The sequence below is a fragment of the Eulemur rufifrons genome, chromosome 8, assembly GCF_041146395.1.
Source record: "Eulemur rufifrons isolate Redbay chromosome 8, OSU_ERuf_1, whole genome shotgun sequence".
In the NCBI taxonomy this organism is placed as follows: domain Eukaryota; kingdom Metazoa; phylum Chordata; class Mammalia; order Primates; family Lemuridae; genus Eulemur; species Eulemur rufifrons.
This window is the reverse complement of record NC_090990.1, coordinates 94,579,259-94,605,676: the sequence shown is the minus strand read 5'-3', so window position 1 is coordinate 94,605,676 and position 26,418 is coordinate 94,579,259. Positions and strand designations below refer to the sequence as shown.

The 26,418-nt window shown below is 35.6% G+C and overlaps 1 protein-coding gene across 1 annotated transcript in view; it reads left to right on the top strand.

Moving 5' to 3' along the window:
• ATF6 (activating transcription factor 6) overlaps nucleotides 1-26,418 on the top strand; it is a 204,056-nt gene that overhangs the window by 56,250 nt on the left and 121,388 nt on the right. Inside the window, exons 10-13 of the mRNA XM_069480287.1 lie at nucleotides 8,931-9,062; nucleotides 14,541-14,654; nucleotides 15,695-15,794; nucleotides 23,715-23,782. Of these exons, the coding sequence (XP_069336388.1) occupies nucleotides 8,931-9,062; nucleotides 14,541-14,654; nucleotides 15,695-15,794; nucleotides 23,715-23,782 (414 nt within the window). The remainder of the gene's footprint in view (nucleotides 1-8,930; nucleotides 9,063-14,540; nucleotides 14,655-15,694; nucleotides 15,795-23,714; nucleotides 23,783-26,418) is intronic.

The following is a 26,418-nucleotide window of genomic DNA, read 5'->3' as shown; positions in this document are numbered from 1 at the left end:
GTTGTTACCATCTGTGCTTGGTTGGTAAAGGTGGCTAGTTTTCTCTGTTGTTGTATTAAGCCATTATCAAACACTTATTATGCACCAAGTGCTAGTCTAAGCACTCTGTATAAATTAATTCATTTATTCCTCCCAGTGCCTTAAGGTAGGTATTATTATCCCCATTTTACAAATAAGGAAACTTAAGACACAGTTAATACGTGGCAGTGCTAGGATTCATAGTTTGCCTTTGGAGCCTTGTCTTAATCACTAACAGAGGAACAGCCACTCAGACAGAGAAAAAGAAGTTGACACTTACAGATAGAGAAGTTAGGATTCTATGTAGCAACTCTGCCCATTCCCCTAAAGTTGAGGATTGGCTGTGAAAGGGGAAAGTATTTTATGAATTGACTGGATTGATACAAGTATAACGGAAAAGAGAGATTGCAATCAGATTTACGGCCATGTTTTCTGACATTTCGAATGATCAGAGGATACCTTTCTCAAGTGAGAAATAGCCAAAGAGTTGTTCATACACAAACTTTTTGTAGTAAACATTGACTCATTGACATCAACAATCTAACAAGTGTCAGTTATCTATTGCTGTGTAACAAACCACCGCAAAACCTAAAGGTTTAAAACAACAGCAAGTGTTATTTTGTTAAAAATCTGCAAATTTGGTAGGGCTTAGAAGAGACAGCTCTTTTTTGCCTCCATGGAGTGTTAACTGGGGTGGATTAGGTTGGAGGACCCATTTTCAAAATGGCTCATTCACATGGCCAGCAATTTGGTGCTGGTTTTCAGCTGGGACCTGAGCCTAGGATATGAGCTAGGGTACTTGGTTCTTCATTTGGGCCTCTCCACAGCTGCTTGCGCTCCTCACTGTATAGTGGCTGGGTTCGAAGAATGAGCTTTACCTGTTACAATAGTGCTTGCTCTGGAATTGTTGATTGAATGAATGAATGAATCTCATGTTGTTTTCTGGCTCATGTTGGCTCACTTAGCAAACAGCCACTGTAGAGTGCATGTTTCTTCCCAAGGTATGGTAATCCCTGTCTCTCAGAACTGCTACTTAGAGGATTCTTTTATCTTGACTTGAAGATCTATTTCTTCATTTAGCCCCATTTCTGTTTCTAGTTAATTATCCCCAGTTATTGCTGGCCTGCAGAAATCATCTGTGAACCATTCAGAAAACAGAGAGAAGAAAACCTTTTTGAAATTTGGGAATTCCCTTGAAAAATCCCTGTCTTTTCTTCCTTTAGCTTCAGTTGCAATGAAAATTAACATGATATCCTGTTCCTGGATGTGGAGATGGTGTAATAAATAATGAGTTCACCATCTGCCATTCTTGAGTTGTGGGTTAGTTTCCCTAAAATGAAGACCTAGATTTTTCTTTTGACAAGAGGCAGAATGGTACATAAAGGTCATTTATTTGTTATTAAAAAAAAAAAAAAAAAAGGAATACTTCCTACAACCCAGGAACTTAGAGCAAAATAGAGATCCTTGTACCTCTTAGCTTACATTGTAGTGAGAAGAAAGACAATAAAAATCATAAGTAAAATGATAAAGTTGTAAATTCTTTGAACAAAAGGATAAAGTATAATAGGCTAAATGGTTTTACAAGTGTGTGTGGCGGCTTGTTGGGACTGTAGTTTTAAACAGTGATCATTGTAAGGTAGATGTTTGAGCTAAGGCTTTGAGATGAGAGAGTTAGCCATATGGGTATCTGGGGAAGAGCATTCCTAGAAGAGAAAACAGCCATTGCAAGGGTCCTAGGGTGGAAATGTGCACTGTATATTCAAGGAAGAGCCAGGTGGTAGATATGGCTGGGCTGAAGTGAGCACGGGGAGAGTAGCAGGAGATGATGTCAGAGAGGTAAGATGGAGGGGAGGGGTCAGTTGAAGTAAGACCTTGGTCATTTGAAAGATTTGGGCTTTTACCATGATGGAAACGGGAGCCATCAGAAAGTTTTGAGCAGAGAAGTGACATAATAATCTGAACTAGATTTTAGAAGGATCACTTCAGTTACTATGTTGTGAATAACTTGAACCTGGCAGGAAGACAAGATATGTCACTAACTGCTCTATGCCATCTTTGGGCTTTATAAAGCATGTTCTCATCTATCATCTCATTTGAATCTCAAAAAAACCTTGTGAAATATTTGTTATTTTTCATATTTTACATGTGTGGAATTGGAGGCTTAGAGAAGTTAACCAATTTTCCCAGGGCTACTCAAGCAGGGAGTCTCAGAGTTACGTCTTAAACCCAGATCTCCTGTCTCCAAATTTTGTGCTCATTCCAATATTCTACATTAAAACTTGAAGATCTCCATGCTCTTTTCAACTTAAAGTAATTTCGATTTTTCATACGTGGTTCTCTGAGCCACAGAGCCACAGCAGCATGTGGTTTCTTTTTGGGATGAGAAACAGTGTGATTCTTACCTGCTGAGATGCCTTTAATTTAAAATTGACCTACTTGTGCCATAAGAAAGCAGGTTTACAAGGGGGTAGAAGAGACTTGGACATGAGCCATTTTTTTCTTCAGCTACTTGGTATGAAGATTGGGTATCTGAAATCACATCTTAAGGATTAAATGTCTTCATAAATAATCTAAAACAGTTGTTGGCTTTTAGAATTTCATAAATGAAAAAGTAAAGTAACAATGCTTGTAATACTTTTTCCAGACTTTTAGGGAAAGTGAAATCATTTGTGTTTTATTAATCCATGCTTTTCAGGACTAGTGGCCCATGATATAAGCAAGGTTTATTGGTGTAATGATTATTTTGTGGCTTAAAACTACTGTGATTCTTACAGATTAGCATATTTCTGATCAGAGAGACATAGGGATTTCTATTTTCTTAATATTTATTAGTTTAAAAAATACTGAATAGAAACTGATTAAAGCTAATTATAAAAAGAGTTTGGTTAGATTGCTTTATTAATAGTATAAACTAGAAATAGTTGTCAAATGCACAATTATTATACTAACCCTTACTATTGCTAAAAGTTCTTGGAAATTTAACTTTTCTGAAATTAACAAAAAGGGATGTGTGAATGATGCAAAAACACTCATGCCAAGAATCTAAAAGTTCTTATCAACAATAATTTTCTCATATTCTTTTGTACATTTGACCATTGTAAGGACTGTCAAATTTCTCTCTTAATATTTGTGGTGTCACAGTTGTACTAAAACAATCTTGAATTCTGGCAGTGAAATGAACTACTTCCATGTCTTTCAAATATTAATAAAAATAAAGGAAATATAAATCTGCGGTTATTCAGATGGTTAAAATTAGTTTCTGTGGGTCATTCCTTAGAGTTCAAGCATTTAATTTTTTTTGAGCTGAATTGAATTAGACAGCTTATCTGTAATTTAAGAGAACTTTCATTTTTTTTTTTTTTTTTTTGAGACAGAGTCTCACTCTGTTGCCCAGGCTAGAGTGAGTGCCGTGGCGTCAGCCTAGCTCACAGCAACCTCAAACTCCTGAGCTCAAGCGATCCTCCTGTCTCAGCCTCCCGAGTAGCTGGGACTACAGGCATGCGCCACCATGCCCGGCTAATTTTTTCTATATATATTTTTAGCTGTCCATATAATTTCTTTGTATTTTTAGTAGAGGTGGGGTCTCGCTCTTGCTCAGGCTGGTCTCGAACTCCTGAGCTCAAACGATCCGCCCACCTCGGCCTCCCAGAGTGCTAGGATTACAGGCGTGAGCCACCGCGCCCGGCCAGAGAACTTTCATTTTAAGACATAAGAAAATCTACTGGGAATGGTGGCCAAACAACAATAACAACTAAAAACAAACAAGTGAAAAACTTTAAAAGATTCTTAACAAAATTTCTTAATATATTACCTTTTCAAAATATATTTTAGGTCAATGGGTAGATAATAAAGTTGAGACTCATGGACTATTTGGATCCTAATTTTTGCTCCATCACGATTTCCTTCTTCAAAATACTTTGTTGACTTGGTATAATGTAAATGTTGTGAAGATCATTTTTGTGAAGTCCGTTGAATGAGATCTGAGCTCTTTGGCTCAAGAAAGGGTACAAGTTACTGAAGTAGCCATGGTTAAGGGTGTCATTACAGTGTGATGATAATCTTTACCAGTGTGGACAGAGGGAAAAATAGTGACTACTTATGAGCCAAACCAATCAACATCAAAACTGATTTCCAGCAAATGTAGCTGGTAAGTGATTATAGCATAGTCCAGTAACAGATGTAACAGACTAAACTGATAGTTAAACTCAAGGCATTTGTTTCTAACAGCCACAAATTGTGAGTTGAATGCCAATTTTTGCAGTGGTCGCAGAATCATTGAAGGGCAATGATCAGTAGAAGGGCTCCTTAAAAACTTTAAAGTATTAATTCTGAACTAATTTAATTTATAAATCAAACAGAAGCCATGTAAATAGCCATTTTAGTTTACCGTTTCATGTCCCTCCTGTTTAACTCCCCCACTCCCTCTCCTCAAACTGTCCACTTCTTTTGAATCCATTGTAAAAACACGTACCTTTTAAGGAATTGATGTAGGAAAGATGTTGTGAAAAACAGGATTAGTTTAGAATAATGGTTCTCAAACATTGGCCAAATTACATAGACAGCTTGTTAAAACACAGATTGTTCAGAGTTTCTGGTTCATGATTTTGGGGTGGGGCCTGAGAATTTACATTTCTAACCAGTTGTCAAGAATGCTAATTGGAAGCCACTGTGCTAAAGGAAGGTGCATTCGGATGTAGAAGAGCTCACAAAGTTTGTTAAGCCTTTCCTAGAAGCCATAGCTGCCAGTTTGATTTGGCAGTTAAACCCTGAGAGTTATTGAGGGAGTCTCCCTACAGGCCTAAGACTCCATGTAGAAAATAGGAAAGCAGAGGAACTGTTTTAATAATCTATTTTTTTCTGGCAATGATAATCACCAAGCAGTCTAGATAAATAGGAGACAAACACAATACCAATTTTTAAAAGAAAAAAGGTAGATTTTCCCATTAGACCAGGAGATTTAACATTACTCATAAGGAAGATTCTGATATAGAAAAGGATATGATAATGGGGAGCCAAAAATAAAACAAGAACAAAACATACTAGTTTTGTTTCTTTTATTGAATAAATTGCTAGACTTATTGACAGTATGACAGGCAAGGCAATCTATAATCTAACCGTGCATTATTGTTACAGTCTCTTCCTCTTCCTCTCTTTCTGTGGGATGCTTGCCTTCTCACTGTGGGCTTACCATTGCACATGTCCGTCCACACACCCTCTCCTACTTTACTTATAGTTCCTTAAAAAAAAAAAAAGCTCTCTTATGCCTATGTGCTTTTTCATATACTATTCTATCTGCATGAAGTACCTTGCCTCACTTCTGTCCTCTTTTCACTTATGTACTGCTTATCCTTTAAGATTACTTTATGATCCTCTCTGTAGAGATCAAGTGCCCTAGCTATATTATTCCATGGCAATCTGCATTAACTCATATTATGGTACCAAGCACTCTGCTATCTTTTGTCTCTATCACTATCCTCCTTCACCCCCCACACATACACTGTACAGTAAGTCCTCACTTAACATTATCCATAGGTTCTTGGAAACTGACTTTAAGTGAGATGATGTATAATGAAACCAATTTTACCATAGGCTAATTGATGTAAACAAGAGTTACATTCCTACAGCATATTTCTGGTCATAAAAACATTACCAAACTTCTAAATAAAGACCCAAAACACTTCTAATATTAAACATTGACATAAATGTGAGCTGTAATTACATTTAAGAAAGATTAATAAAAACAAGTAATAATTGTTTATACCCAATTTTTGGTGAATTAGTGCATGACAGCAGTTGTAGGGGTGGTGGGTTAAATCAAGTGTTTGCAAAGCAAAAATTATAAGGTGTACTTTCTCCCACCATGCAGTTTAAAAACAAGCATAAATATGGCGAGCTTGCTGAGTGCACATTGTTTATTGTTGTACATTAATATGATTATCAAATACTGTATGGATTTTTATTTTTCAATCATTTGTATTCATTCATTCATTCATTGTCCAACCCCCTTTTTCCAGTTCAGAGTTGCAGGTGGTGGGAGCCTATCCTAGTGTCTCAGGGCGCAAGGCAAGGAGGACCAGCTCTGGCCAGACACCACCCCATCACAGGGTGCACTTACACGCACCCCTACACTCACTCCAACTGGAATCATTTAGACACTTCAGTTCACCAAATGTGCATATCTTTCGGATGTGGGAGGAAACTGGAGTACCTAGAGAAAACCTATGCAATTGGCCAGGAATTGTTTTTTTTTCAATCTTATAACGAAATGACGTTGAACAAAACAATGTTATTCGAGGACCTGCTGTAATCTGACCTTTTATCTTTCATCTTTGAGTCATTAGCACCATATATGGTTCTTGGAATGTGATACATATTTAGTACATGAATAAATGAATGAATGAATCAGTCATTCTGGGAAATGTGGTCAACATTGGAACAGTGATGGAGTTCCAATCCTGAATCCAAATCCTGACTTCATTAGTTATTTAGAGCATAGCCTTGGGCAAATTGTTTAAACTCTTTGAGCCTCAACTTTCTTTGAGCCTTCATTCCTTAGTAGGTGCTTAAAAGTGGTATGTACTATTATACTGTATTTGCATCTCAGAGGAGCAATTAACAGTCTCATGATATCTTTATGGTCAGGAGGGGAAATTTTGGAGTAGGTGGTATTACAATGAATTCATAAGAGGTTAAACCTATATTTTTAAAAATTTTCAAGGAGCTTGATATTTTAATAACTGAGTTGAGGATATTGATGGCATGCTGATCCTTGCTTGGAAGAATTTCTTTTGCTAATTAGTGTCCTACAAGTTCTTGATTGATTAGTAGGCAAAATGATATTTTAAAAGGAATTGATGTAAATTATTCAGGTGGTTCCAAAAGCTCAGTTACATAAATTCAGAATTGAAATGGGGAAAGGAAGGAAAGGGAAGGTAATGATTCAAAATCAGTTTGTAAGAAAGGACTTGGGGTTTTAATTAAACTGGGCTCTATATAAAGAGTTATAACTGTCAAAAAAGCCTACATGATATTAGACTACATCAGTAGAAGAACAGTATCTAGAACAAAGGAAGGAATATCCAGCTTCATCCTGTAACGGTCATACTGTCTAGGAAGGACTGTGGCCAATTCTGGACATCACCTCTGAGAAGCATATTGGTAGGATAGTGACCTAGTATGCTAAAGGGCCCTAAAACTGTGCTGTAACCAGGAAATGTGTGAAAGAACCAAGAAACCATAATCTAAAACAGAAGTTTTATAAGGAAGTACATTTCTAATTAAAACAGAGGAAAACTCTTTTAATAATCAGGATGGTAGAGTTCCTGCTTGTTGTTGGAGGGATCAGAGTGTACTTCCACTAAACAGGAATGTTAGTATATGGATATTTCACCAATACAAAGGAGGTGTCAGTAGGGGTTGAGTAAATTGAGATTCTGTAAACCTAGGGAAAAGTTCTTAACTTTGATTTTGTTCACAGCATACTTTCATACACACAGCATAATTTCATAGAATTTTTGGTACCACATTTGAAAGAATTAAAAAGCAAATACGTTTTTTAAAAAGTATGTTTCAAAAAGAAGAAATAAAATTCCATAATTATCATCACATTCTTCATTTGGCTTCCCTCCCAAATTGTTTTGTTTATTGCTTCTCTCATGTTTTCTTAAATATTCATCAGGATAAGTTTTCCTAAGTTTAGTTAGACATTCTGCTAGGCCTCTTACCTCATTTGCAGCAAGGTTTACACTGTTGTGTGACCACTCAGGTAAATATACAGTCTGAAAGATACAGTTGTTAACAAAATGTAGTCTCAGTTGTAGCAAAATTAAATTTTACACAATGGCCATAATTTGGAGGTCCACCTGTGAAGAGTTCGCAGTGTGCCAAAGTGGTGCAGCATACCATGTGAGAATCACTGGGTAGTAATGATTTCTGGGATGAAGAATTGAGGAGAATGGGAAATATAATAAGAGATCAGAAAAAAATTCTAGAGAGATATATCTGCTTCGTGTTTCCCCTAACACTGCTTTCTCCGAATTTGGAGGCAAAGTGCTGTACCCCAGAGAACTCCTTTTCTTTTAGAACTACAGGGCCCTTAACTATCCTTTTTCTTCAGCCGTACTTTCCTCTTCCACTTCATCCTTCTAAATAGAATCTTTTGTGCTTCCCTAGGGAGATTCCTTTTGTGTTGAATTTTAAGAAGATTATGACTAGTGTAAATTATTAATATGTGCATGGCACACACAAAACCTTATTGATGAGTCAGGTTTATAAGCACATGATTAATGACTTAAAAGTGTAAAATAACTATTGCAGTATTTGCCATATACGTATATGTAGTTGTTTTCCCCAAATACTTACGTCTATCAAGAGGGTATACATTGATGAATGAAGGTATTAGGGAGAGTGGAGAGAAAGACGTAAATAGAAATTTTTACATGTAAATAAAAATAAAAGTATTTTAAAAATAAGATTTTGCTAGTTCTGATTGCCTGCCTTCTGGAATTGTGAAAGGCTAATAATGAATTTGGCTATTGCGAAAGAATAATTTCTATTTCATTTGATGTATTCCCTCATTGCAAACATCAGTTTGCAGCATCCAGGAGGACTTCTTATTTCAGTTATTATCTGAGTTTAAGATTTGTTTTTATGTATGTTGTATTTATTCTTACTTTATATACATGCATAATTATAGGTTTTTTAAAGCATAAGAACACTGCTTTTGCTTATGGACAGGATGCCAGTCTAGGGATTTGAACACAGTACAGTGTTTTGACTTGCTTCTGTGGTAATCATTTTTGCTATATGCATGGACCTACAAAAGAATTCTGGTTTGTTTCAGAGCTACATGTAGCAGGCATATGTGTGACATAGTTTTATTTCAACTATTGCTTCACGTTTTTTATTTTCAGCATACTGGAACAGGATGCCAGGAGAATGAACCCTAGTGTGAGCCCTGCAAATCAAAGGAGACACCTTCTAGAATTTTCTGCAAAAGAAGTGCAAGACACATCAGATGGTATCATCCAGAAAAACAGCTACAGGTTAGATGGCATGTACCTGTTGGTCTGAGTGATTTATTGAAACCGAGACAGAATTATCTAGTATAACTTTACATCTAAATTATTCATATACAGTTTTGACTAGTAGAGAAAATAAATTATTGAGGTCATTAATAAATTTTACTTTTAGGATTAATTCTAAGAATAAATTTACTTTGAAAGCTTTTCTAGTTTTGGAATTCTTGTAGAGATGTGACAAAATCTCAGTTAAGATTTTATATATATTATAACACATATGCTATATACACATTATATTGTAACACATATACTATGTACACATGATATTGTATATAATGTCTTAAGTACATACATATTGAAACACATACAATATATACATATTATATTGTATATAGTGTTTTCAGTACAGTTATTTTATCTATCATGTGATTATAATATCATGTGCTTACACATACATCTACTATTTGTTACTGTATCATCTGTGGGTGGAAATGATATGGTGGAATGATATGGTTGAACCTATTTGCAGTCATTGGGTAAAATCATTTATACTTATTTATTGTGATCTTTACTGAATCCCTCTCTTGTTACAATTTAATACTGAGTTGGTAAATGTCCATGTTGCTTGTCAATAGCAAAAAGTTCATAATTGTATGAAAATACAATTTCTATATTATGTTAACTAGAAGAAGGTATAGTGGGCATTTTCATAGGTGTATACTTTTTGATAAACATTTCCGTTTGTTATTTGGGCCAAATAGAGCCAGGACCTTGAATAATAAGGCAAAGGGAGGTCACAGTGTGGTTGCCATTGCACAGTATAATGCTTGAAAATCGTTAAAGATTTGTTTACTCTTAACTCTCTAAGGTTTTATAGGCTAAGAACCATGTGGGAATCATTCTTCCTGATTTTTACTCTGTTACATCCATGCTATTGAATGAGATTATTACCATAGTCCTACAGGCTTGTCTCCATTTAGTCTTCCTGAAAAAAATGTTAGTATTAATTTTTTTTTTTTAGGAATTTGCATCTTGCAGAGGACTATGCTAGGTGCAGAGGAAAATCTAAAGGATAATATGGCAGTAGCTGTAATGCAGCATCGCAATGATAGACATGATAATGTTGAAAATAATATGTAACATTTCCTGCTTTTTTATATGCCAAAATTAGCCATACTTCTGAAATATTCATCTTGGTGATCACTTGCAGTATTTCTAAATATTGATAGAATTTAATAGTATCTCTAATTTTACTGAATAATTTGTCCAGTTTTGCCCTACATGTTCTATAATTTTGGGTTCTGTTGTTGTCCACATGAGATCCATCAAAAGTTATATTTTTAAATTTAATAGCCTTTGGATTTATGAGGGTTGAGATAGCTTGTTGCTAAAAAATAGAACAAGTTATTGATTGGATACTTGAACTTGCAGTTCATGTAACCTTTACAAGAGTATTATCTAATTTGCACTAACTATAATAAATAGAAGGCTACACTTATTTGTCCACATTGGCATAAGATGACATGGTGGATTCTGGAAAGCATAGTAATATGATCACACTAGTTCATCCTAAAAGTCTGAATGACGTCCAGGCTGAAATTTATCAGCTTTCAAAGTAGTACATGAATGCAAGCTATCTGTCTGTCACCTACCCCAAAGTCACCAATGACTGTGCATAATTTGGGTAATTGGTCTTTTTTTTTTTTTTTCCTTTGAGACAGAGTCTCACTCTGTTGCCTGGGCTAGAGTGCCGTGGCATCAGCCTAGTTTACAGCAACCTCAAACTCCTGGGCTCAAGCAATCCTGCTGCCTCAGCCTCCCGAGTAGCTGGGACTACAGGCATGCACTAATTTTTTTTCTATATATTTTTAGTTGTCCAGCTAATTTCTTTCTATTTTTAGTGGAGACGGGGGTCTCACTCTTGCTCAGGCTGGTCTTGAACTCCTGAGCTCAAACCATCCTCCCTCCTCGGCCTTCCAGAGTGCTAGGATTACAGGCGTGAGCCACCATACCCAGCCAGGGTAATTGGTCTTGATAAAAATAAAAACAAAAGATTATGGATTCTTGGCTACATGCAAGTCTCTTGAAATATCTAAGATTATTATTGAGCAACTTTGGAGATTTAAATAAATGTCAGTCCATTAATTTGATGTTCTTGCTTTTATCACTATAAATATTGAATAAAAGATACCAAAAATGTTTGTGAAACATTTGAAAGCACCAAATATGAGTTTGTTCTTAACTGAATTTTAGATGGTTTATTTATATAAGCTCAGCCATGACACATATATTTATTTTTTAATGAAGCTTACTTTATGCTTCATTTTATAAAGAGAGTTAGGAGACCTGGTTCAAATAAAAAAGGAGTAGATTTTAATCCCATAGTTTATAATATTGTATTTACCTATCATTAATTAATTGCATGTATTTTTTCAGTCTTAGAAATATGTGGTATATAAATGATATAACCATATAATTTGTCAATCAAACTGGGACACTTCTAAGAAGGAAAAGGCAGTGCTAGTAATAATGACATCAGGATATCAGGCATCAGTCAGGACTGTCTTGTATAAATAGGAAAGGATAGTCATCCTATATATAAGGCATCAGCCAGAACCTGTCTTTATTTCAATAATTCTCATGAATTCTAGCCCTTTAGCACTATTCTTTACTTTAGTGATTTATTTGTTGAAATTTCTTCCCTTGATATAAAATGGTTTGTAAGCAGCCTAGAACTCTTGACTGTCTCTTGGTTAATGTGAGTCTAATTGTCTCCAGATTGCCTGTTGGCTGGAGTCTCCCTTTCCTTTCTCCTTTAACTCCACCCAATCCTTGTACTGGTATTTCTTCTATCAGACTTTTTTTTTCTTTTCCAAAGAATATTTTTGGCTGTTAGAACAAAGCCAGTCAGCACAGATGTGCAGAAATCATTACTAGAGTTTAGATCAGAAATATATTTTCAAAAGAAGTTTTGGACTTTTCTGACGGACTACAATGTTTGTATTTTTGTATGATTTTTAAAATAACACGTGATAGATCTTTGTTCTTGATGTTTTTAGTGTGTCAAGCAGCCTCCTCTTATAGGCATTCAGAAGCATATACATTTACAAAACACAAGACATTTTTTTTCTTCTCTCTCAACATTTAATTTTTGTGTGTGCATTTATTACCTGCATACCAACGTCTCTGTTTTATTACAAACAACTTAACCCTACTTAACCCCAACAGCCAAAAGAGAGGACTTGGAGAATGTTCCTGTTGCAAGTTGCAGGGAAGAATGCTTTATATATCCTCAGCTGTTGTTTCTTTTCCCTTATGTATGGCATAAATAGATATCGCTAACTTTTATCTTGAAGTTAGTTTTCCACTTTGCCAAAATTGTTTTTGTCAAGGATACCAGTGATTTCAATGTTGCCAAATTCAATGGAAACTTCTGTTATCTTATTTAACCTTTCCTCAGCATTTGGCCAAGTGGATTATTTGCCCCTTGAAAGACTTTCCTTTTGTGTTGCCACATTTTTTAGTTTCCCTCTTTTTTACTGGCTGCTACTTTGCAGTCTTCTTTGTGGGCTCCTCTGCTATCCAAATCTCAAGGTTTAGAACTGTGAACTTTTTTGTTTTCCTTCTGCCTCGGTGACTCATCCATAATTTAGTACACAGTCTGCATACATCCTGATGACTCTCAAATTTATGTTTTCAGTTCAAACTTCTCTTCTGAGTCTCCAGACTCACATATCCAATAGTTTCCTTGGCATCTCTATTTTAACATTTCAAACTTAACACGTACACAGTGAAACTCTGTTCCTCTTTCTGTTTTGCCTCCAACCGGTTTTCTACAAGTCTTTTTTGTTTCTGTTGCTTAAGCCACAGACCCTGATTCCTCTTTTTCAACAAGTGTTGATATTGTTTCCAAAAATTATCTTGGATTGTTCCACCCTTATCCATCTCCACTGCCAGATGATAGTCTATGCTATCATTGGTTCTTGCCTGGATTGCCGTCGCTCTTTCCTAACTCATCTCTCAGCTTCCCCTCTTGCCTCCATTGAATCCATTTTTGTTACCATGGCAAGATACAAATGTAAATTGAAGTATATCACTCATTTACTTAAAACACCTTTGTGATTTCTAATTACATTTAGTAATTCTTTATCATGATCTGGTCTCTGTCTTTCCAGCCTCATCTTGTGATCTCCCCTGCCCCTACCCAACTTGTGCACAACTCTTCAGCTAGTGGTCTTTTTAAAATTTCTTGAGCCTACATTTTTCCCACCTGCCTCTACTTAGACCACTCTTACCCCAGTTTCTATAGGACTGGCTTCTTTTCATCTTTAGGCCTTGACTTAAATACCATCTCCTTCTCAGACCGTTTTATCTAAAGTAGATACTGCCATTGCTTTTCTATTTCAACTATTTGTTTCTTTCATAGTACTTACCAGAGTTTGGATTTATTTTATGTCTTTGTTTTCTTGTGTTTGGTACCCCATTAGGGTCTTTGAGGATAGAAACTTTGTTTCTCCTGTTCCCTGTTGGATTCCCAGCACCTAGTATAGTACCTGGCACATAGTTGGTATTCAGCAAATATTTGTTGAATGAATAAATGAAAAGTATGAATCTTACCATGTTCAACTTTATGTGTTTATGTATTTTCCTTGTGGGTTTTAACATATCTAGTTTCCTAAAACCAGAGCATCTTACATAAAGAAATTCAGGGCAGAGACAAGATTTCTTAGAAAGATTAAAATAGCAGACTGAAGAGCATAAATGGCAATAATATCCTGAGCTCAAATTCTAATTTTTAACTCAGGTTTTGTTTCCTACATCACACCCTGGATATGAATTCACATGATATAGATTAGTGTGATGGCTAGGAAAGTATATATTTTTTTAAGCTAATGGAGTCACTGGTTACTGTCACCCTGGTGTTTTATTAGTGATTCAGATTCCTCTAAGATTCCAAAATTTAAATTCAGCTTTTCAACTCTTTTTCACTTTTCTCCTGCCAAGTATTTTATATCCTACCCTACCTCTACTACACACATACCTGTTTTAGGGAGACTATTCAGTTTTGTTATCACAGAATTGTGAATGACCACAAAACTTTAGTCCTGGTCACATCGTACTGTCTTCCTTATCAACCAGTTGGTCTTCCCCCAGGTTACCCCATTACCGTCACCTCCTCTGTTCTAACAGCATGTGTATACCTTAAGCTCATTGAAGACATGAACCATGTGTTATTATATCCCTTAGTTATTGTGCATATAAATTGCTCAATAAAGGGTTACTAGGTAAATGTGAATTACCATGCTATCTCTGTAGAGAATCAGAAAATGACATTTGTGCTACATGGCCTATAGTTTTCTCATTTTCTATTCTATCTTGCAGTATATTCTATTTACTATATTTTTATTCCATGAAAGGCTAACACCAGTTATGATTTTCTTATAGCAAACTTCTTTTGAATTTAAGATGCAAGGAAACAAATTTTGTGCATGTATGTTTCAGATATGATCATTCTGTTTCAAATGACAAAGCCCTGATGGTGCTAACTGAAGAACCACTGCTTTATATTCCTCCACCTCCTTGTCAACCTCTGATTAACACAACTGAATCTCTCAGGTGAGTGTTTTAGATTATTGCAGAAATATCACAGTTGGTTCCCATGTTTGGAATAGTAATTGTTCAGAGTAACTAAGTGGCTAAGAGAATCTCTGAATTATTTGTTGGATAGACATATCAATTGTTGTCCAGTATCTCCACCAACCTGATGGAGATGGTGATGGGTCAATTTTATGTGGTGCTTGCATACTTAAATATGTCTTATTTGAAAACTACAAAATGAAATTAATATTAAAATTCAGGGTGTTAGGCTTACAGATGATAATGTTCATATCAGAAGGATCTTTTTTCTTGAAATTAGGAAGACAATAATTTGAGGATATGTGATTCTGGAGGTACTTTCCCATTATTGCACCCTTCTTTATCAACTTTCCCTTGCATTTTTTCCTGTGATTTTAGACCTTATTCTTAAACCTTAAAAACTGCCTCAGGCTTTTTGTAATAAGTAGTAATCAACTACAGTTAAATAAACATAGTCTAACATCTTTATAATTATTATAAAAGCCAAACAAAATAAAGGAAGTTATATTATGAACTGGGTTTTTATTTCCAGTGTTGAAAAATTTGAATTATTTTTTTTCCCCAGGCAATTGAGTTCATTCTTTTCCTTCTCCCCAAACAGCATGATTTTCAAAGCCTTTATTTAATGCATCTATTTGTTGTTAGGGGTCCTATGACTTGTTAAGTTCTTTCCAGTGTCTTGGATGTTTCTATGTACATAGCCTAAGAACAGAAACAGGAAATATGTTTGTTGTGGAAAAACCTTTGCATCTAATTATTTATATTTGGCAGGTATTTAGCTGTGATTTTCTTTGAATTTTGAACTCATGATTGAGGAGGTTGCCATATAAAAATGCATGTCATTAAAAACAGCTTAACATTAAGTATCTCAGCTTTTTCAAATAAAAAGGCAGTATTGAGTCATCAGGCACTTGGAACGCTCTTTGGAACATACAGAGTATGTTAAAATCATTTCCAACCAAGGGGTGAGACATTCGTTTCTATGAAATATGTTTAATTAATTAAGTTATATTTTATAGGTTAAATCATGAACTTCGAGGGTGGGTTCATAGACATGAAGTGGAAAGGACCAAGTCAAGAAGAATGACAAATAATCAACAGAAAACCCGTATTCTTCAGGTTTGTTTCTGCTTGTCTTTGAACAATGGTTGGCATATTTGTTGGAAGGCTTCCCCCTGGGTTGCTCCCTTCCCTGGAAAATTTGGGAAGCTTGAACTTCAGTCCCTTCTCACTGCCTCCTGCTGCTTCTGATACAGCTGTCATTGCCACTGAATCCCCCCTCCTAGGTTTTATAGCACTAGTTTAGGTTTTACAGCATTAGTACTGGCTGCTCAGGCATGGTACTATTTCCTGTTCTCACCTTCAAGTTTACTTTCAAGCCAGGAGTTCCTATGGACAGATATCTGTAACAAATGTTTTTGGCACAATGGTATATAATAAATAATACTGTATCTCCTTTCTTCTTAGAGCTTTTCAAAAAGAGGGTGTTGAAATATGGGGCAATTTAGAAGTGAAGGCAGGCACATCCATGGAGGGCATTTCTGAACTTAGACATGTACCACTATGGGTTAATGACAGCTCTTAGGTAGAACTGTTCAGTAGGGCTTCCAACTCAATGTTGTTTGCCACAAAGCACCATTTATAGTCATTCTCCATCATTCATCAAATATTTATTACTATTTCTGAAACACTTAAACTGGCAACTGGCATAACTGCAGTTTCCTAACAAACATTACCTATGATAGTAATAATGAGCCAAGGACTATCTAGATCCTGGGGAATAACAGTAGTGAATATCACAAAGTCCCTACCTTTGTGGAGCTTGCATTCTAGTGGAGAGCTAAACAATAACCAAGTAAATAAATACTCAAATACACTCAAAATTAGAGGTAGGTTCTCTAAAGAAAAATAAAGCAGGTTAGGAGGTTAGAATTTGAATTGAAAAATGAGTTATTATTTTAGATTGAGTAGTCAGAGAAGGCTTCTCTGAAGAAGTTCCACTTTAAGAAGATATTATCGGAGTAATTAACGCTAGCTGTTATAACAGCCTCAAAATCTCAGTAGCCTAATAGAATAAAAATTTGTTTTTTCACTCACACAAAATTTCACATAGTTCTCTAGGATGGCTTTCTTCCAAGCAATTAGTAAGGGATCCAGGCGCCTTCTATTTTGTAGCCTCAATAACTTGAAATCTTTTGCTTCTAGCTTGGATGTTAGGGAAGAAACAAAATGTTTTAGGAATCAGGTCCAGGTTTTAGCCAATGTTTAGTTGGCTAAAACTGTCACTTTGCCTAACCTGCTGCAAGGGAGACTGGGAACATGTAGTCTTCCTGTGTGCTCAGGAAGAAGAAACAGGTTTGGTAAGAACATTGCTTTTGCTATAGGCAGAAAATGACAGAAGTAATAATGTAAAGGTTTAGGGGAAATTCTGGAGAAAGAGCTTCAAGACAAAGGGAACAGCAAATGTAAAGACCCTCGGGAGGGAACGGTTTGCGTATTTGAGAAATATCAAGAAGCTTGATATGGCTGGAATGCAGGAACTTGGGAGGGTGGTAGATGGAACCAGAGAAGCAGTAGAGGTGAGATCATAGTGAACTTCATAGGCTATGGTGAAAACTCTGGGTTTGTTCCTAGTTAGGAGGGAACACCATTGAAAGGTTTGAGCAGGGGAGTGACTTGATATGATTTATTTTTAAAAATCACTAGCTGGTACACAAAGTAGACCATAGCAGGGAGCGTGACTGGAAGGAGGGATACCAGTTAAGAAGCCATTTCAGTAGTTTAGGTAAGAGATGGTTGTGGCCCATACTAGTGTGGTGGCTGTGAAGGTGGAGGAATGTACTTGGATGCCAAATATATTTTGAAAGTAGAGCTGCTAGAAATTGTTGATGTAAAATAAAAAGGAATCAATAATAATTCCCATGCCTTAGGTACTAGATGAATGACAATGCTATTTACTGTGACTAAGACTGGGGAAGGAGCAGTTGGAGGTAGGAGTTAAGAGTTTTAGAAATTTTAAGTTTGATGTGGCTGTTAGACATTCAAGTGGAGAAGACAAGTGGACAATCAAATCTCTAGGTCTGGAATTTAGGAGAGAGGTTGGGAATTGATGTTTAATTTGGGATGATATTAACTAGGGAGAAACTAAAGAGGAAAGAAAAGGCAGTGAGGAACTGAACCCTGGGCCAACTCCAACACTAGAAGATAAAAGAGAAAGAAGGATCAGCACTTGAAAAAGAAGAGGGGTGGGTGGCCAGTAAGGTAAGAAAAGATACAGGATGGTGGCATCCCAAAACCCAAGCAAAGAAAGTTTTGTTGGTTTTTTTTTTTTAGAGATGGGATCTTGCTCTGTCTCCCAGATCACGGTAATCTTGAAGTTCTGGGCTCGAGCAATTATCTTCCCCCACCTCCTGAGTGGCTAGTATTATAAGTGTATGCCACCATGCCCCAATAATTTTTTTATTTTTTTATATAGATGGGGTGTTAGAGTCTTGCTATATTGCCCAGGCTGTCTCGAACTCTCGGCCTCAAGCGATCCTCTCACTTTGACCTTCCAAAGTGCTGGGATGACAGGCTTGAACAGTGGTTGCCTGGCCTAAAGAAAGTATTTTAAGAAGCGGAATGTGATTAACTGATATGGAGCTAAGAGATACTGATTAAAATAAGGAGTGAGGAATATCTTTGGAATTGGCAATTAGAACTTGTTAGAGATTTTGATGGAAGTTGTTTCATTGGACTGGCCATAACAAAAGCCAATCGAAGTGGATTCAGGGAAATGATAATGGAGGAGAAAGTGAAGAAAATTATTTCAGGATAATCCCCATAAATGGGAATAGAGAAATGGAATAGCTGTAAGAATCAAGAAAGAGGTTTTATTTTGGGATGGGAAATATTTCACCAGGTTTACATGTTTACATGCTAATGGAAACATCTTAACTATTTGATTATTTGGATACTAATTGGAAACAGTATGTGATATGTTCAAAAGTAGCTTAAAGTGATATCAAGAAACATGGACTTTTAATCATTATGGACTGTTTTCATCTGTAAAATAATGAAGGTTAGTCTAGATGAGCTCAAGCTCTGACATTGTGAGATTCTATGATTATCCAGTATGTGCTTCTCTAGGCCTCTCCAACACCCTTTATTTATCTACTATGGCAAATTTATTGGTTGTTGCTACTTCTAGAGGCTGCAGGCAGTCATTACCAATGTCATGGTTAACTCAAAATCCCAAAGCTGCTTATTGGCATTGGAATGTGGAATCCAGTACAGCAGTACAGCAGAAAATTCATGTCTGCGAAAGCCTGCACATCAGCTGCCACTAGACCATGGCCAGAGGGCAAATGGGCTGTCTCTCTTCCACTTTCCAAATCTGGAGCAAGTAAATCTTATTTGCACAGCCTAAATATATCCAGAACCCTGGTGGCAAAATAGTTTGAATAATATAGGCTTCAGGCTTCCATGCTTTGCTATACAGGGGCGAGCACAGGAGGCAGGAATAGATCATTGCCACACAGCTGGTATAATGGGCTTTATGAAAAAGTAGATTAAAATTCTTTGCCTAAATGTGTTTTTTTGCCTTATCTTTAAATATAATTTTTCATGTTATTCTTTCATGTTCATTAGATAAATGAATAGGGTGTTTACTGTGGAAGGAGTGCTTAGTGTTCTTTAATCTTAAAACAATTCTAATGCGAGGAAAATAATTTTGTTTTAATTTCACAGTCTGTTCATTTGGAGGTGATTTGTATAAGTTTAAAGTCTTATTTCCTTCCATGCTATTTTGGATACATATCTTTCTGTAAGGAGCTTAAATAATGATCAGAAATGTGGGAATCTTAGCTATAATAGAAAAAGGAATGATGGGGATGAATCTATATTTGTCAATGGTAAAAGAAATTCTTGGTTAGTCAGAGGAAGGAGAAGGATTATTCTGCTAATGCTATTGTCAATACCCAAAGCATATAAGAATTCCTTTGATTCTCTTTCTTAGTGTAGAGAGCCTATAACTGCGCTGCTTTTTCTACTCTTCTCCTTTCAACCTTCTTTTTCCTCCCAGTTACTTCTTTCAGGTGCTAAAGGAGCCTAAAAGTCCTAGAAGGTATTCTGTAATTTTGGTGAACTGACATTTCTTTGAAATATCTATTGATTTAAATATTATATCTTTGATTTGACCCATCCTATTTCATAATTCTTCCCTCTTCCTAGACTGTGAGTAAAAGGTAAAGGGACAAATTAGTGAAAATATCTTTCAAAATGAAGATAAAATAAAGATATTTTCAGATAGACAAAAATAGAGAATTTGTCTCTAGAAGACCTGTACTATAAGAAATATTAAAGATGTTTTTTAGACTGAGGTAAATGATACCAAATAGAACCACAGATTAGCAGGAAGGGAGAGCATCAGAATGGGCAAATATCTAGGTAAAAAAAGAATAAGCCTTTTAAAAAAAAACTATCTTTATATTATGTGTGTATATTTAAATGTCTTTAGAAGACTATTGTGTTTTTAAAGCAATAATAATGACAATTTGTTGTGGGGTTTATAGCTTATATAGAAGTAAAATATAAGATAATAAGGACACAAAAGGATGGAAGAGTAAATGGAATTATACTCTTAATAAAGTTTTTATATTGTTCAAATAATATTCCAAGGTAGACTGTGATAACTTAAAGATCAAAGTATAATCTCTAGAGCAACTGCTAAAAACTAATATAAAGAAGTACAACTATAATTAAAAAGACAGTATAAGAAATAAAAATAGAATACTAAAAAATATGCAGTTCAATGAAAAGTCAGGAAAAGAGAAACAAGTAAGGAACAAATAGGATCAATAAAAAATACATCAAGATGGTATACTAAAATCCAACCATGTTAATAATTAAATTCAATGGGCTAGACACATCAATCGAAAGGCAGAGATTTTCAGATTAGATTTTTTTAAAGGAAAGATCCAACCATATGCTGTTTGTAAGAAATAACATTTTTAAATATAAAGACACAGACAAGTGGAAAATAAACGGGTGAAAAAAATATCAGATAAAGTAGACTTCCAAACAAAGGATATTATAAGAGTTAAAGAAGGACATTTCAGTTCTTTGAATAAACCTTCTACCCCAATCTCTCTCTCTCTACCTCCTCTTTATGGCTAATAGCTCTTAGTTTTGCCCTTTTGGGTCTGTTTTCTAGATCCTGTAGGCATGCTTCATTCTTTTTTATTCTTTTTTTCCCTTCTGTATATTTTCAAATAGTCTGTCTTCAAGCTCACTAATTCTTTCTTCTGTTTGATCAATTCTGCTGTTGGGAGACTCTGGTGCATTTCTCAGTTTATCAATTGAATTCTTAAGCTCCAGAATTTCTGCTTGATTTTTTAAAAAATTATTTCAATCTCTTTGTTAAATTTCTGTGATAGGCTTCTGAATTCCTTCTCTGTGTTGTTTTGAAGTTCACTGAACTTCTTCAGGACAGCTATTTTGAATTTTTTGTCTAAAAGGTCATCTATCTCTATCACTCCAGGGTTGGTCACTGGTTTCTTAGTCTGTTTGGTGAGGTCATGTTTTCCTGGGTGTTTCTGATGCTTGTGGATGCTCATCAGTGTCTGGGCATTGAAGAGTTAGGTATTTATTTTATTTTATCTCATTTTATTTTGTTTTATCTCATTTTATTTTATTTTATTTTATTTTTGAGACAGAGTCTCACTCTATTGCCCAGGCTAGAGTGCCATGGCATCAGCCTAGCTCACAGCAACCTCAAACTCCTGGGCTCAAGTGATCTTCCTGCCTCAGCCTCCCTAGCAGCTGGGACTACAGGCACGTACCACCGCGCCCTATTTTTAGTTGCCCAGCTAATTTTTTTTCTATTTTTAGTAGAGACAGGGGTCTCACTCTTGCTCAGGCTGGTCTCAAACTCCTGAGTTCAAGCGATCCTCCCACTTCAGCCTCCCAGCGTGCTAGGGTTATAGGCATGAGGTACCATGCCCGGTCTAAGAGAGGTATTTATTTTAATCTTTGCAGTCTGGGCTTGTTTGAACCCATACCAAAGAAGGAAATTTCATAATGACAAAAGGAGCATTTCATCAAGAAGACAACAATTCTAAATGAATAGGCTCCTAATAACAAAGCTTCAGAATACACACAGGGAAAAGTGACAGAACTCAAGGGAAAAATAGACAACTCTACAACATAGTTGGAGATTTTTAATTTTCTGTCATTTTTATTTAAGTGCCTCATATGGTAAACCCAAATAGCTAAAAATGGAAAAGGTCACGGCTAATTTTTCAGTGAGGTTCCTTTTTGTTGTTGTTGTTGTTGTTGTTTTTCTTTTTTAAGAGATGAGCTCTTACTCTGTCACACAGGTGGTGTACAGTGGCGTGATCATAGCTCACTGTAACCTTGAACTCCTGGGCTTAAGCGATTGTGCTGCCTCAGCCTCCCAAGTAGCTAGGACTACAGGCATGTGCCACCATGTCTAGCTAATATTTTTATTTTTTGTAGAGATGAGGGCTTGCTATGTTGCCCAGGCTGGTCTCGAACTCCTGGCCTCAATTGATCCTCCTGCCTTGGCTTCCCAAAGTGCTGGGATTACAGGTGTGAGCCACCGCACCCAACCAGAGATTCTTTTGTTATTATAATTGGTGTAAATCTTAGGTAAATGGAATATCCATGTTCTACTTGCCTGAGATCTCTGTAACTCAGCTTTCCCTAGCACCTACCCACCTACTTCTGAGACTGGGGAAAGAAGTCTGGCTTCTTTCAGACTTCTTTGTTTGTTTCATATGTGTCAAAGTAGCAGAAATCATTTAAAATTCACAGCTATTTAATCTATTTAAACCTTATATTTGTCAACTAGCTATAATTTAATTTTGGTTTTATTTACTACTTGATAACAATGTCAATAAATGTAGTATCTTATGAAATGTACTTGTTTCTCTTTTTTCCTTTCATTTTATTGGTACTTTTTTCATTTTTTTTTTAACAAGCATTTATTGAACACCTACAACATGCAAGACATACGTTAGGTTTTTATAAAGTAAAACCCTTGACTTACTACAGAGCCAGAAGTTGGAAGCCCTACATTGATCCCCGCATATTGGTTCTATCCACGAAACAAAATTGGTCCCCCTTCTTTTCTCCCTTAACCTTTCGTACATGTTTCTGTTTTAGTATTTATCATATTGTATTGTTTTCATATATTTGTCTTCCCAATTAAACTAGAAGCTTCTTAAAGGGAGAAGTCAAATGTTTAATTTTGTTGCTGTGGTGCACGTAGGTGCTTAGATTGTTGAAAAATGGGTATATGGACAGAGTAATGAACAAATGATTAAACAATTATTTAAGCCACTGTTTGACAGGATGAGGTCACTTCCTAACATAATAGAAGTTGGTAATATGCCCTTGAACTCTGATATTCTTACAAAACTGTTCTGAAGATCAGCTTACAAAACTGTCAGAGAATATAAAAAGGCATAGCGCAAAGCAGATGCTATGTGAAAGACGGTTTCCCATGTAGCATATGTGGGCCACTAATGGTTACATACTGAACTATTCTCTTGCCAAAAGAGTCATCAGTGATATCTCTTTAATGATGGTGTATTCCATAGATGTATTTAGGCCTAAGATCTTTGTGTTTAATTCAGTAAATAATAGGACCTTGTTTCATTATGAACTTTTCATAGGTCTTAGGAACTTGTCATTGGCAATGTAATTATTAAAATAATGTCAAGCATAAGCTGTTAAATGTTCAGTACTACTTGTACAGCTTAGTCAGAAAACTTATGGCGCTTGGACTAAGCTTTTGGACTCTTTCTTTAAACTTTATGAGAAGTGCCTTAAATGTCTTAATCTCCACAAGACCCATCTCTCAGCCAAGAATGTGACCTAAAGAGATTTAATTTGTTAGTGTTTAATTATTTGGACTTAATATGTCAGAATATGAATACTTTAATGAAGGTTTAGCAAATGTCAATGTAGAATGAGTCAATATAGGAAGACCTTCACATAATTTCATATGACATTAAACTTTTTTTTCTCTACCAGGGAGCTCTGGAACAGGGCTCAAATTCTCAGCTGATGGCTGTTCAATACACAGAAACCACTAGTATCAGGTAAGAAAGTGTGGAAGCACTTGGCCAGGGAGTTTAAAACAGCTAGCATTTTAGTAAAGTTGAAATTCACACTTCCTTTTCACCTTAAATTTGTTCTCATCTATGACTTTTATATTAGTCATTTACTACTATGTATATAATATATACTACTTCTGAGCAGTTGCAGTAAAGCCAGATAATTTCAAAAGGTCATCTCTCCCAGTCATAATTTTGATGAAAATCTTGAATATACATAGCTCTCCTGTTCTTGATTTGCATCTGTTTCATGAGCCCAGGGGAAGGGAATGTTATTTTTTGAGTGCTCTGTGCCAGGTGTCCTGCTGAGTGCTTTATGTGCATTTTATCTTTAAATCCATATAACTTGAAGTTTATTTTTTAGATGGAAAAACTGGGCAAGTCATTTATTTTTTTGTAATTTTCAGAGTTTAGACCTTAGAATCAGAATTTAGACCTTAGCTGTTTGACTTACAGTGCATTTTTTACTACACAATACTTCTTAAGATTTTGAAAGATTCCAAAAGGAGTGCGTATCTAGAGGTTTAAATGTCTTCACCAAGACATATCTAACTAAATGGAAAGATAATGTGGGAGGCAATGTAGTATCATGGTTAAGATGGTAGCTTTGTCTGCTCTGTTGGGCAGAGTTCAAATCATAACTGCCACTTAGTTGCTCTGGGAGCTCAAACAAGTTAACGTAATTGAAGTTTCCTCATCTACAAAATTCTGGTTGCACAGAGTTGATATAATGGTTAAGTTAGATAGTATATTTAGAGCACTTAGCGTGGTGCTTGGCACATATTAAGTGCCACCCAAACATGGTAAATGGTGATGATGTGATGATATTGACAACAGTATCACTGAAGTGAAAGTTGAGAGTCTCAGCTTCTGCCTGTAGCTCTACAACAGACTTACAGTTCACTGTTTACTTGATGTTAATTTAACATTTACTAAGAACCTATTATGTGCCAGGCAGTGTTCTAGGCTCTGAGAAAAAAATATATATAGTAAAAATGTAAGTTGAAAGCTTTTTTATTCATTATGTTATTAACTGAGACTTCCTATTAAATGGCAATACGCAGCATATCAGCAGTCATGAATGTTTAAAATCCTGAGAATGTATTATCTGGTTGAAATGGATAACATATATTTAAATAGTTAAAACACAAATTAATAATTCTGTGTTAACCAGAATTTATCATTCAATTACTATACATTTATTTAAAAAAATATCGATTGATGCATGATTGTGATGGCATATTTCATTAATTAAAAATACTTTTAATTAATTATAGTCAATCTTCATTATTTATAGATTCTGCATTTACTAATTCACCTACTAAAATCTGCTAAAAATTTATCTATAACCCCAAAATTAATACTTGCAGTGCTTTTTTTTTGGTCATTTGCAAACACGCGTAGATGCTCTCAGGTGAGGTTGACCAAAGCAACATTCTGCCTTCTTGTTTCAGCTCTCATAGTATAAACAAAGTTTTTTAATGGCTCACTGAGTGCCACATTTTTCATAATTTTGTGCTTTTTATTGCTGATTTTGCTATTTAAAATGGCCCCCAGGCATATTGCTGAAGTGCTGTCTAGTGTTCCTAAGGCCAAGCAGGCTGTGATATGTCTATATTATAGAGAAAACACATGTATTAGATAAGTTTTGTTCGGGGCGTGAGTTATAGTGCTGTTGATTGTGAGTTCAAGTTAATGAATGAAAGATATATATTAAAGAAAATGTCTTTAAACAGAAACACATAAAATAAGGTTACATGTTGATTGGTTGACAATACCAGAGGCTCACAGGAACCTAACTCTGTGTTTCCCCTAGGAGAATGGTTCAGGATTCACTAATTCAGTGTTCGCAGTGACTTATTAGAACATAACTATCACAAATAACAAAAATTGACTGTATATTCAAAATATAATCAGAAATGGCCTACTGAGCAGATGTGATTATTTCAAAGAAAGTTCTCATGATTCATTTATCATTTCCATTTAGGTCAATCTTTTTCTCCTCTTAAGTTAATGATGTTTGATTGATATATTTAAGTTTTCTTTTTGGAGAAAAATGAAGCATTGTAGTATCCCTTTGACTATTTTGGACATTGGCCCTAAACACTAAAAGATCCTGAAAATATTAAGAACTATATTAGTGTCATTTGAATGTATCTTTGGGGGCGCAATGTGGTTTGAAGTATTGTAATTTTAGATTTTAATTTTATCAAAACATTTACATGATGCTTTTAATAGCAATGGCTAGCAATTGTTGAGTGACTCATGGAACGGGACCCGTACTTGGCACTTTACATATTTTTCATCCCCAATAACAATCCTGCAAAGTTTACATGGTTATCCTCATTTTATTGATGAGGAAGCAGGTTGCTCAGAGAGGTTGATTTCCCCAGGAATACCCACTTGAGGAGTGGAGCAGCAATTCAAAGCCAGGTCTATTTGTTTCCAAATCCTAATTTCTTTCCACCTTTTGCACAGCCTCATAGGCATGCACACCTTCACATATTTGACAGAGTGGCGAAAAATGGCTTTTCCTCAGACTTAATTTTTATTACCAGAAATTATAAAACCCTGCAAACCTATGCAGAAATCTATTTTCTGGTAGTTTTTACTGTCTAGTA